The 11,899-nt window shown below is 55.6% G+C and overlaps 1 protein-coding gene across 2 annotated transcripts; it reads left to right on the top strand.

The window, feature by feature from the left end:
• The first annotated feature begins 114 nt into the window (after window positions 1-114).
• On the top strand, window positions 115-11,023 carry Gusb (glucuronidase beta). Of its 2 annotated transcripts, XM_015491380.2 has the most exons (11): window positions 115-648; window positions 975-1,156; window positions 1,327-1,469; window positions 1,836-2,023; window positions 2,540-2,692; window positions 2,875-3,053; window positions 3,139-3,285; window positions 5,012-5,096; window positions 6,387-6,563; window positions 8,626-8,761; window positions 10,134-11,023. In XM_015491380.2, exons 1-11 carry the CDS (start codon window positions 481-483, stop codon window positions 10,301-10,303), a joined length of 1,728 nt encoding a protein of 575 aa, XP_015346866.1. In that variant the 5' UTR covers window positions 115-480; the 3' UTR covers window positions 10,304-11,023. The 2 variants fall into 2 exon arrangements, with proteins under 2 accessions (XP_015346866.1, XP_048645828.1); XM_048789871.1 differs by lacking the exon at window positions 975-1,156 and having other exon boundaries at window positions 511-648.
• Window positions 11,024-11,899: the final 876 nt, after the last annotated feature.

Genomic DNA, 11,899 nt, shown 5'->3' with positions numbered 1-11,899 from the left:
CTCCTGCCCAGCTCCCCGGCCGCGTGCGGGTGCGCCCGCGCCTTCCTCTCCCTTTCCCACTTCGCTCAGCAGAGGAGGAAGTGAGGAGCCGGCCTGCCGCCAGCATTACCGACCCGGGCTTCCTCAGCCCAGGGGCCCGGCCCTGCCAGCCTTCCTCTCTTGTCAGCCGGTCATCTGCCTCTGAGTCAGGGGGTGGCCCTTCCTGCCCCTGGCCTAGCTGACCCCTGGCTCACCCTGATCCATGGAGATCTTGTCCCTGGTGCTCTCTGCCCTGAGGAAGCTCTTCTGACCACCACGGTCTCCCCACAAACCATACTGGCATTGCTGAGGCCAGCAAGTGATCCATCTGTTCATAGTCCCTATTGTGTGTCAGAGCTGTGCCAGGTGTTGGGGAGTGTGGCAGTGCAGGACGGTGGGCCTAGGGCCTAGGGGACTGGACCTGACCTGACTCTTCTCTCCCAGTCGGGGCCCACCCTGGACATGCCAGTCCCCTCCAGCTTCAACGACGTGGGCCAAGATGCACAGCTTCGGAGCTTTGTTGGCTGGGTGTGGTACGAACGGGAGGCAGTCCTGCCTCAGCGGTGGACCCAAGACCTGGGCACAAGAGTGGTGCTGAGGATTGGCAGCGCCCACTACTATGCCATTGTGGTCAGTGCAGGGGGCAGCAGGCAGGGGGTGGGCAGTCATGCTGCTGAGCATGCCTGGGGTTGCCTGGCTCCCAACTGTCACCTGATAGCCCACCGTCTGGGTGGAACAGTAGGGGGACATTCATGCCCCAGTATGGGGTCTGAGCTGCAGGTGGGACACATTGCCTAATCTCCTTTGGCTCTCCCCTCCTCCCACCAGGCTGGTGTGGCAGGGGGCTACTGGCAGGCCCCTTGGCCCCTACATGTGGGTCCTTATGTGAGGGAGAACCTGAGACTGCAGGGACCCCTCTTTAAGCTCTGGCCTGGTGGCCCTCCTTGTGTCTGCAGTGGGTGAACGGGGTCCATGTGGCAGAGCATGAGGGGGGCCACCTCCCCTTCGAGGCTGACATCAGCAAGCTGGTGCAGAGTGGGCCCCTGTCCTCTTGCCGCATTACCATCGCCATCAACAACACACTCACCCCCCACACCCTGCCGCCAGGGACCATCCTCTACAAGACCGATACCTCCAAGTGAGCAGCAGCCTGTCCCCTGGTCCCCCTCCCACCTGCCCAGAGGTCTTCCTGCTGGGAACAGGGTGGCTTTTGCAGAATTAAGGCCTTAGATCTGGGGAGGCGAGGGAGATGTGAGTTGAGGTCAGAGGATCCAGAGCAAGGACACATGATCACTGTCCCCCACCTAGGTATCCTAAGGGCTACTTTGTCCAGGACATAAACTTTGACTTCTTCAACTATGCGGGACTGCATCGGTCTGTGACTCTCTACACGACGCCTACCACCTACATCGACGACATCACGGTCACCACTGGAGTGGACCAAGACACTGGTGAGGGCTCGTGTCAGCCTCTGCCCTCAGCTGGGCCTAGAGAGGCTTTATTCGCTGTTTGGAAAGATCCTAGGAAAAGGGCTCTCGACCCCCACAAGCTCCAATCTACTCAGAAGCTGAAATGGGAACCATCAAGGCCTTGAGAAATCACCTGGTTGACCTCACTTTGAGGACAGGAGGCTCAGGGAGAGGTGGGGTCCTGCCTAAAATGGCGTAGCTCAGGATGAGTGTCCTGTGCCCCCCTCTCCTCTCGAGCACACTGAGCTCTATTGAGAATCTCTGGCCCCCCCCCTCTGCCGGCCAGGTGGTGGCTGCAGGGTGTGTGATTAGCCTACCTTCCCTGGCCTGATCTCTTGTTCCCTGCAGGGCTGGTGAATTACCAGATCTTCACCCAGGGCAGTGAACATGTGCAGCTGGACGTGCGTCTTCTGGATGCAGACGGCAGAGTGGTAGCTGATGGCTCAGGGGGCCAGGGCCAGCTGCAGGTGCCTGCAGCCCATCTCTGGTGGCCATACCTGATGCATGAGCACCCTGCCTACCTGTACTCACTGGAGGTAAGGGTGGTTTAGGATTGGTGCTGAAGGAGGCCTTTTGCCCCCATCTGGTGGCCCTGGCTTCAGCAGGCCTAGGACAGGTGGGCGGGCTGGCTTGGTCCCTTGGGCTTTCTTTTTTTCATCCCTTGGTGGGGAGGCCCAGCTTTGAAGAGCAGGCCCAAGGGGAAGGGCTGGGGTGATTCTTCTTTGCAAAAAGCAGAACCTCTTACTTTTAGGGGATGTTTCTGCTTGCAGGCCCAAAGGTGGGGCTTGTGGTGTACCAGGGACCTTCCCAATTGGGTGCAGTGGCTCAGGCCTGCAGTCCCAGCTATTCAGGAGGCTGAGGCAGGAGTTTGAGGCCAACCTCAGCAATTTGGCGAGATCCCATCTCAAATAGTAAAAGGGACTGGGGATGTAGCTCAGTGGCAGAGTGCCTGCCCTCAGCCCCCAGTACCACGAAAAAGGGGGCCTTCCTGTCGGGGCCGGTGGGCTCGGCCTGTGCGCTCACCCTGCGCTGTGGTTGCTTGGCCCCCACAGGTGCGCATGACCGCACAGACCGAGGCCGGGCCAGTGGCCGATTTCTACACCCTCCCTGTCGGGATTCGCACCGTGGCAGTCACAGAGAGCCAGTTCCTCATTAATGGGAAACCCTTCTATTTCCACGGGGTCAACAAACACGAGGATTCAGACGTGAGTTGCGGCCCTGTGCCCTGGGGGGCTGTTTCTGTCACCATCCCCTCCTCCCACCCGCCCCAGTGGCCTGAGGTCCTGGAGGGCAGCTCACCTGGGCCCGGCTGGGGTCCGGTCGCAGTTCTGGCTGTGGCGGGGCAGCCCTGGCTGCGGGCGTCATTCTGCTCTGTGGGGGCGCCCAGGTCCGGGGGAAGGGCTTCGACTGGGCCCTGCTGATGAAGGACTTCAACTTGCTGCGCTGGCTGGGCGCCAACGCCTTCCGCACCAGCCACTACCCTTACGCCGAGGAGGTGATGCAGCTCTGTGACCGCTACGGGATCGTGGTCATCGACGAGTGTCCGGGCGTGGGCATCGTGCTGCCGTGAGTGTGGCCCTCCAGCCCTGCATGCCCGCCCAGCAGCCTGTCCCCGCTGCCGGCCTTGCCAACGCCCTCTTCTGCTCTGCAGCCAGAGCTACGGCAACGCGTCCTTGCAGCACCACCTGCAGGTGATGGAGGAGCTGGTGCGCAGGGACAAGAACCACCCGGCCATCGTGATGTGGTCTGTGGCCAACGAGCCCACCTCCTCCCTGAAGCCCGCGGGCTACTACTTGAAGTAAGTGCTGCCTCTGCTGGCTGGGCTGGGTCAACTCTGGGCTCCACACACCAGTCGAAGTTTTCAACCTGGTGAGACCCTGTATCTCCCATTCACCCCTGAAGTGTTGTTGGTATCTGTAATTTTAAATTAAAGACATGGCTGGTGACAAAATGAGAGTCACCTATAAAATAGTACTTGAAAGCTGAGTGGTACAGCTCCTGCAATCCCAGCAGCTTGGGAGACTGAGTCAGGAAGATGGTGAGTTAGAGGCCAGTTTTGGCTACTTAGGGAGGCCCTGCCTCAAAATAAAAAATTAGGAAAAAAAAAAAAAAAGGCTGGGGGTGTACCTCGAAGGTAGAGCACCCCTAGGTTCAATTGCCCAAACTAAAAAACAAACAAGCAAAAAGCCCACACCAAAAACTCCCCAAACCAACCAACCCCAGGCATAAAAACACTCTCTGCTGCTCTGGTTTCAACTGTAAAGTGGAGTTGGACGTAATAGAGCCAATTAATCTTGGCACACAATGTTCTGATTATTTTGTTTTGGGTACTGGGGATTGAATCTTGGGGTGTTCAACCACTGAGCCACATCCCCAGTCTGATTTTACATTTTATTTTAAGACAGAGTCTCACTAAGTTGCTTAAGGCCTCAGCAATTTGCTGAGGCTGGCTTTGCACTTTCAATCCTTTGGCCTCAGCCTCCTGCATAGCTGGGATTACAGGTGTGCGCCACTGTGCCCAACTGTAGGCACACAATGAAACAGGTTTTTCAATGGTGTGTATATGTAACAGGCTAAAGTTACAGGTTCAGGTCATCTAAATTCATGCTCCCTTTCACCAGATGCCCGTAGCTCCCGCCCGATCCCCAAGTCACTGCAGAGGACTGTGGCACCTTTGGAGCAGTTTCCCTGAAGTAGAGGACTTGCTGTGGCTGCTGCCTGGGGGCATTCCTCCTTTCTTAGTCCCAGGGCTGTCACTTGTGGCAGGCTACCCCTTGCTGTAGAGGTGCCAGGCCACAGAAACTCCCCAAGGCAAATGCACCCAGCCCAGGAGTGCTTTGAGCCCAACCCGGCCCGGCTGGCAGGGAGGAGGGGAGGCTGGCTCCTGGACACAGGGATGGAGGCCCAGCCGGGCTTGCAGGCTGTTCCCACGTGTGGGTCTAAGGTGTCCCTGTGGAAACCACAGCTTTCAGAGGGGAAGGGGGGTGTAACGGAAGAGGATGTAAGGAAGGAGGAAAGCAGGCATGGCCAGGGACAGGGCAGCCTGCTCGGGTCCCTCTACCAGGAGCGTCTTCTCCATTCTGCCTGGTCAGCCTGACGCCACACTGTGCCATTTCTTCAGGGAGGCTGCCCCTGATTCTCTAGACCAGACGAGGTCCCCCATGTGCCGCCCTTTCGTGACCCTTGCTGTCACTTGCCCTTTTAGCTTGTCCCTTTGCCTGTGCCTGACTCTGCTCCTAGGACCTCTGCACTTAGCCTGTGAGCCTTGCTGAGCACAGGCACAGGGCAGCACCCTGACTGTTGTATGGACAAATATCCCATCCTGACACTCCCTTCCTACAACCAAGAGCTTCTCAGGTTCACAACGCTACCCAGCCCAGGGGCAGTGCTGGGCCTGCTGACGCCTGCTCACTTCTGGGGAGGGGGAGTGGTGGCCTCGGGGTACCTGGGCAGGTGGGGCGGAGGGAGAGGTGACTGAGGGCCCTTCCCAGGCTCACAGTCTGTCCTCTGTCCTCCTTGCTCAGAACAGTGATTGCTCACACCAAAGCCTTGGATCCTACCCGGCCTGTGACCTTCGTGACCAACTCCAACTTCGAAGGGGACCTGGGGGTGAGCTGCACACCTTCCTCGCCCCTGTCCTCTGTCTTGGTGTTTGCCAACACCTGTTGCTGCGAGGCTCTGTTAGCATCCCGCCATTTCCACAGATAGTCAAAGAGCGCTTCCTGGCCAGCCAGCGTGGCTTCTAAATCCAAAGAGGCTGGGCAAAGGGCCATGTGCTGTGTTCAGTCTGGACTCCATGTCCTCTGCACCCCAGTTAACAAGCTCTAGAAGTCGAGTCAAAGGTCTAGGGTGCTGAGTCCTCCTGACTGTGCACCCGTCACTGTGGGAAGCTTTTCAGAAGTCCAGATGTGATCCTGAGGTTCCCAGGTATCTCAGGGTGGGAACCTGAGTTCTTAAGAAGCTGCGCAGGGCCTGCAGTGACCAAGTGGCTCCCTTCAGATGGGACCTGTGTGATGGGCACTCAGAGCTGCTGGGCCCACTGTTCCGGGCTTGAGTTTGTGTGGGAGCTGTAAACATGGCACAAGGGGAGGCTCTTCACCAGGAACCAGGGGGAGCGTGGAAGCAGGTGCGACAGTAAGAGCAGTAGGAAGGGCCCCCTGGGCGGGGATGGAGAACCCCCGAGCCCCCAGGCCCTTGCTGCCTCTCCAGAACACCACCTCCACAGCAGCACAGGCTGCGTCCTTCAGCATGGGCAGCAGCGCTTCCTTTATGGTCTGCCATGTGGTGGGGAAGGCTTTGCAGGGCGCCCTGTGCTTAGCCTCCAGGGAGAGCGCCAGACTCCTCTGGTGGAGTCTGGGTCAGAAGAAGGTGGTGCCTGCACCAGCCTCCCCAGCTTCCGCCTGCCGCAGTCTAGGAAGGAAGGGGCTGTGGCCCACGGGAAGGACTGCCTCTTCTACTAGACAGGTGTGTCCCCGTGAGGTTAGGTGCACTAGCTGAGTGCAGAAGCCTTCGCTGTGCAGTGGCCCCCTCCTCCTATCACCAGTTCCCCAGGGAGCCCAGGAGCCACCTTGGGACGCCATGGTGAGCTGGGAGGGAGCTCCGCAGTGTGCCCTCAGCGCATGCACAGCCCTAGGTCCTCGGAGAAGAGCTGCATCCAGTGGGCCTCCAGGGCAAGATGTGGGAGCACCACCTCAGCAGCAGAATCCAGCTGGGTTAGGGCCCTGGACCCCGCTGAGGGTTGGGCCTCTGAGGCCAGCTCAGAGCACCTGCCCAACATGCTCCTGGCCCCACCTGGTCACTTGTGGCCGCCTTTCCTACCTGTGGGGCATCTCCTGCAGCCCCTGGGTGACTTCTCTGACACAACCTGGCTAGTAAACAGGCTTTGTCACTCTGTCCCAGGCGCCTTATGTGGACGTAATCTGTGTGAACAGCTACTACTCCTGGTATCACGATTATGGGCACTTGGAGGTGATACAGCTGCAGCTGCGCACCCAGTTTGAGGGCTGGTACAGGACCTACCACAAGCCCATCATTCAGAGCGAGTATGGTGCAGAGACCATCGCGGGGTTCCACGAGGTGAGCAGAGCCGTGCAGTCCTTCACTTACCTCCACGGGGTGGGCAGAGTTCTTCACTCACCTCTCCCAGCCTCCCCGCCCTTTGTTTGGACGGGGGGGTCCTCCCAACTCTCCAGCACCTGCCCAGTAGGGCAGGTGCTGCCAGTGGTCAGGCCTCTACCTTGCTTGGCCCAAGAGGCAGCCTTCTTTCTGGACAGCCACCCTCCAAATGCCTGTCATCTTGCTGGCTGACCCACCTTGGGTGTCCTGGCGCTGGCTCTTGCTGGCCTGTGGGATGGGATGGAACACTGATTGCCCTTTGCTGTACCCCAGGCTCCCCTGTTCCTGCCTAGGCTGCCCACAGCAGTGCCAGTCATCCGAGTTCCAGGGTCAGCTTGGCTGGCCCCTGTCAGGGGGTCCGCCTTGCCCGCCCAGGCAGGGTTAGCTGTTGATATCCGTCCCAGCTGTAGGCAGCACACTAGTGCTCAGTGCCCATAGGAGTGGGCGAGGTCTTGGGAGAAGACTCACTTCCTCAAAAATTAGCCACTCTGCCTTGTGGGGCGGTTTTCTTATGTGATTCTTTAAAAAAAAAACCTCTTCCTTTTCCAGCTGGGGTTTGAACCCAGCAGCACTTACCCCACAGGTTCTGAGTTGCTTATAGCCTTGTTCATCTGCCCCAGCTAGCCTGAGCCTTGTGATCCGCCTGCCTCAGCCTCCCAAGTAGCTGGGATTACAGGCATGGCCACCTGCCTGGCCCTGTGTGGACTCTTGAGTCACAGCCAGTCCATGATCCGCACCCAGTCGTCCTCTGCTGTCACTGTTGAGCTCTGGTTCACTCAGTTGACTCTGCTATCCTGCTCGCAGAGAAGGCCACTCCCACTGACTAGCAGAGCAGGGTAGAGTGCACGGTGTGCAGCTCCTGTCTGAATAGGTTGAGGGGTGACAGACCCTTTGTGACAACAGAGATGTCTCCATCTGTGCTGCCCCAGCAGTAGCTTCCAGGTACACATGAGCTGTGACCGGCAAGGCTGCCTTCACTTGGGGTTAGGGAGCTGTGTGACTGTGCCGCTGCTTTAGACAGTGCAGCTCCACCTCCATGAGCAGGCGCCCGGCACCTTGCCCTGCCCTGCCCTGCCCTCCCCTCAGACTCAGCATTTTTTTCTCCCCCACTTTCATACTAGGGATTGACCCAGAGGCACTTAACCACTGAGCCACAGCCCAGCCATTTATTTATTTTTAAATTTTGAGACAAGGTCTCAAAAGTTGCTTAGGGCCTGAGTTGCTGAAGCCTGTTTAGACCTTGTGAAGTCTCGGCTTTGAAATGGACATAGCTTGGCTCCTCTTTCAGCTCCTCTCGCTGGAGCAGAGTCAAACCCAGCAGGGCCTTCTCTTCTGAATGACTGCTGCACCCTGGAGCACCTGAGAGACCCCATCTCCCAGGAGGCTCATGAGGTGGACACTTGGACTGCCTGCCCCAAGAACATCTTTCCATCATGAGGTCCTGCACCTTGACACATAGGAGCACCTACTAGAGCATTCAGTGAGAGCCTGGAAAGGGCCCCTGGCCCTGTCTGCCAGGCGTGCTGCATACTGCCCAGCCCTGCTCTGCATACCCCTTCCCTGTGCCGACTTGGAGCTTGTTCCCCTTGCAGCGTGCTTGCCTTTCCTGTTTATTGCTCTGTCACCAGTGCCAGTCACACAGGTGGACACTAGGTTAACCGCTGAATGAACGACTGCTTCAGCAGCTGCTGCCCAGGCCAGCTCCAGGTGGAGCTGCAGTGTGTAGAACTGGGGGCACGCTAATTCTCAGACGAGGCTGCTTAAACCCAAGACTTCACTGCAGGGCCATTTGGCTTTCAGATTCGGAAAAACGACAAGGCAAAGCTCAAGTTATGCTTATAAATACAGTAACTACTACTTATGGGTTCGACTCTGGGTTACAGCACACCATAGCTGAGTCCTGCAGTCACCATGGCCCACTGCAGGGACAGTTATTTTGGTCACTGTCAAGTGGATCTTTATTTTTATCTAACATTTTTGGTTCTGCCAGTTCTGACTCTTCTCTCTCTGCCTTGAATCCCAGGATCCGCCTCTTATGTTCACTGAGGAGTACCAGAAAAGTCTGTTAGAGCAGTATCATTTGGTTCTGGACCAAAAACGCAAAGAATATGTGGTTGGAGAGCTCATCTGGAACTTTGCCGATTTCATGACTAACCAGTGTAAGTGGCCCTGTGACTTGTGCAATGTACCACTTCTCATTTCTTCAGGTTAGCTTTTCAGTTCTGGGCATCTGGTTGTAAAAAGGCTGGAACAAAGGAGTGGGCTTAGTTCACGTGGGCTACACGGAGAACTTGCTAGGAAAATAAGGCCATGCTTAGCAACAGCAACGCAATCAGCACCTGCTCCCAAGTCATCTTAAGAGAGAGTCTATCTTGAGGCAAAAAGGGCCAGCTTCCCCTGCCCGGGTCCAGGGGACTGGATCTAATTTTGGATACACCTGTTATTTCAGAGAAGGGTACAAAGTCCAAGAAACACAATTCAGTCTGTTTTATGTTATCAACTTGCAAAAAGGAGGCTCGCCAAACACAGGTAAGTCCCAATGTACTGAATATGGGTGTCCATCTGCACCTTCTTGAGTCAGGCTGGATGAGCAGCTTCAGTGAGGTTCCAGGCCAGCACTTCCTTTCTTCCATGCCTCCAGATTTCTAGTTTCCTCACTTACTCGACCTTCACATGGCTGGGTGAGCAAGAGGACACGACAATGGGGAAAGTCAGGCCTCTGGTAGGTCCAAGTGTGACTAGAAACCCGAAAGGAAGGGGGACAGACAAGCACACAGGATGAGGTGAGGAATCAGAAAAAGGACCGAGCTGCTTAAGATCCATAGCCCTGGATACAGGGATGGCCCTTCTGTGATGGGATGCTGTGACCTTGGGCAAGTTGTGTCACCTTTCCATGGGCCTACAAGGCGAGGTAGTTTGACCCTCACCTTATAGATTCCATTTGACATGTCAGCGGTGCCAGGTATTTGCTTATCATGGGAGAATTAATTTTTTAATTGTACGTGGACAAAAAAATCTTTATTTATTTTTATGTGGTACCAGGGATTGAACCCAGTGCCTCAGGCATGCTAGGCAAGCTCTCCACCACTGAGCCACAACCCCAGCCCCAGAAATGGTCTTTTTTGACACGGGATCTCACTATGCTACCTAGCCTGGTCTTTGGCTCCTGAGCTCAGAGCCCTCTTCCCTCAGCCTTCCCAGTAGCTGGTCACCAGGTGCACACCTGGAGCACTCGTCCACTGGTGGAGCCACATTGCAGGTCCTGTTGCTCTACATCCCAGTCCCCTGGGAGAGCTGCCTCTGCAGGAGGCCCAGGCCTTGCCGGGCACCCATGTTTAAATCCCCCCAACAGACCTGTGATATGGGAGGGCAGTGGTGTTTAAATGCTCTGGCCTAGAAGGTGTTGCTCCATACTCTTCAGAACAAGCAACCGCCACTCCGGACACTCAATTTTTGTGGCTGGCTTGATTGCAGTTTAGTTCTCAGGTTGTCCCATCAGTCACCTCAAGTGCTTTCTGCCTTGTTTTTTAGCACCGCAGAGACCAGTGGGGAATAGAAAGGGCATCTTCACCCGGCAGCGACAGCCCAAGAGTGCAGCCTTCCTTTTGCGGGAGAGATACTGGAAACTTGCCAATGAAACCAGGTACCACCCTTCGGTGGCGAAGTCACAGTGCTTGGGAAACGGCCCATTCACTTTGTAAAGCCAGAGAGCTACCTCCAGGACACCCACCACTGTGCACCTGAGGAAGGGCGACTTCCACACCCACAGAACAAGTGCCTCTTGCCGTGTTGATGGCACCAGTTTCTGGTCTGGATGCTGGCGACCTGCTAGAAGGGGATGATGTCAGAGACAAAATAAAGCTTTTCTAGAGTGGGAAGAGTTTGCATCAGTGGCCCCTCACACAAGGGTCTGTCCTGCAAAGATAGGTGGTGTCCTGCGTGTCAGTTCTTCCTTGGCCTTCGCTGCGCAGGACAGGTAGAGAACCATGGCTTCAACACCCACGTCACAGACGGAGTCCCCATCACAGGGCTGCCTGTGCTCGTGGGCCCAACAGCCCAGGGGAGTAGACCCCCACGAGAGGAGGCCCATGGGCACTGGCGGGCGTACAGAGGCACTGCGCTGGCATCGACACACCCACATGCCACTTCCAGTCACCTGGCAAATGAGCATCAGAGAGGCTTACGTGTGGACACATGTTGCTAGTGCTTGTTCCAGCCTTGGCCAGCCCAGTCCAACAGACAGGCTCCCTCACAGCCAGTGCCACTGTCTGCAGTGACACCTCTGGGCCAGCTGTGTCTGTAAATGGCACTCCAGGTGGACTCCTCCACCTGCCTTCTGCAGAACAGAGGCCTTCCTCAGGGAATTTCCTATCCTCCCCTTACAAGGGTCCAGTGAGGCAAATAAAGTGCGTTATACCTGAGATTTGAGTTTGCATCAGTCCTGGTTTGGAAAATGATTCCTTTTGGTGTCAGTCAAATGGCAGACAGTGAAGCCACACAGTTCTGGATGCAGAGCTGGACTCGCTTCTCTCGCAGTTGCCTTTTCAGCCTGTTTTCCAAGCTCCGTGGAAGAGACAGCAAAACGAATTCAGCCTGGCTGTACCAGGTATCTGCAGACCACTTTTTAAAAACAGCTTAAGTACCAAGTCAGAAATTCATGTCACCACTGAACGTAAGATCTTCAAAGGAATCAAGTTTTGTGTTCCAGTTTAATGCCAAAGAATATATAAAGTTCCTTTAGTTGGCAAACATTAAAGGAAATTAAACATAACAGGCACATAAATGTTTTACAAATTAGGGACAGGGTCCAATTCTTGGGCCCTCATGGTCTAGCACATTATAGGTCTGTTCTTTCAAATGGATTTGTTATCTTGTAGGTGTTCCCTCTTCAGAGGACTGTCAGATGGAGCATCTGGGTGAGCTCCAGGAAAACCATGTACAACATCTGCTTAAGCATCCTACATCAGTAGAACTCTAAGCAGCCAGCACTTTTGGTCATTAATTCTTGAGAGCCACATACAGCACAAACCCACAGGAATCCTAAGACCTAGAGTCCATGGGAAATTGATATCAGATCAGTGTACCTGTAGAGATGAGGTCACATGCAGCATCACTTCAAGCACACTTTAAAGGTTCCTACTGAGTCTAAAAAAAGATTTCATTCAGGGGCTGGGGTTGTGGCTCAGCAGAGCGCTTGCCTTGCACATGTGAGGCACTGGGTTTGATCCTCAGCACCGCATAAAAATAAATAAATAAAATAAAGGTATTGTGTCCACCTACAACTTAAAAAAAAAAAA

This window comes from Marmota marmota, unplaced genomic scaffold, assembly GCF_001458135.2.
Source record: "Marmota marmota marmota unplaced genomic scaffold, marMar, whole genome shotgun sequence".
Lineage (NCBI taxonomy): Eukaryota > Metazoa > Chordata > Mammalia > Rodentia > Sciuridae > Marmota > Marmota marmota.
Note: the sequence above shows the minus strand (reverse complement) of the source record. Positions and strands in the feature narration are given on the sequence as shown.

Excerpts from the sequence above, each read along its gene's own strand:
- Gusb (XM_015491380.2), top strand. The coding sequence starts at position 481 with ATGCCAGTCCCCTCCAGCTTCAACGACGTGGGCCAAGATGCACAGCTT. Across the intron at positions 5,097-6,386 it reads ACTTCGAAGGGGACCTGGGG|GCGCCTTATGTGGACGTAAT; the intron begins GTGAGCTGCACA and ends ACTCTGTCCCAG. Across the intron at positions 8,762-10,133 it reads CGATTTCATGACTAACCAGT|CACCGCAGAGACCAGTGGGG; the intron begins GTAAGTGGCCCT and ends CTTGTTTTTTAG.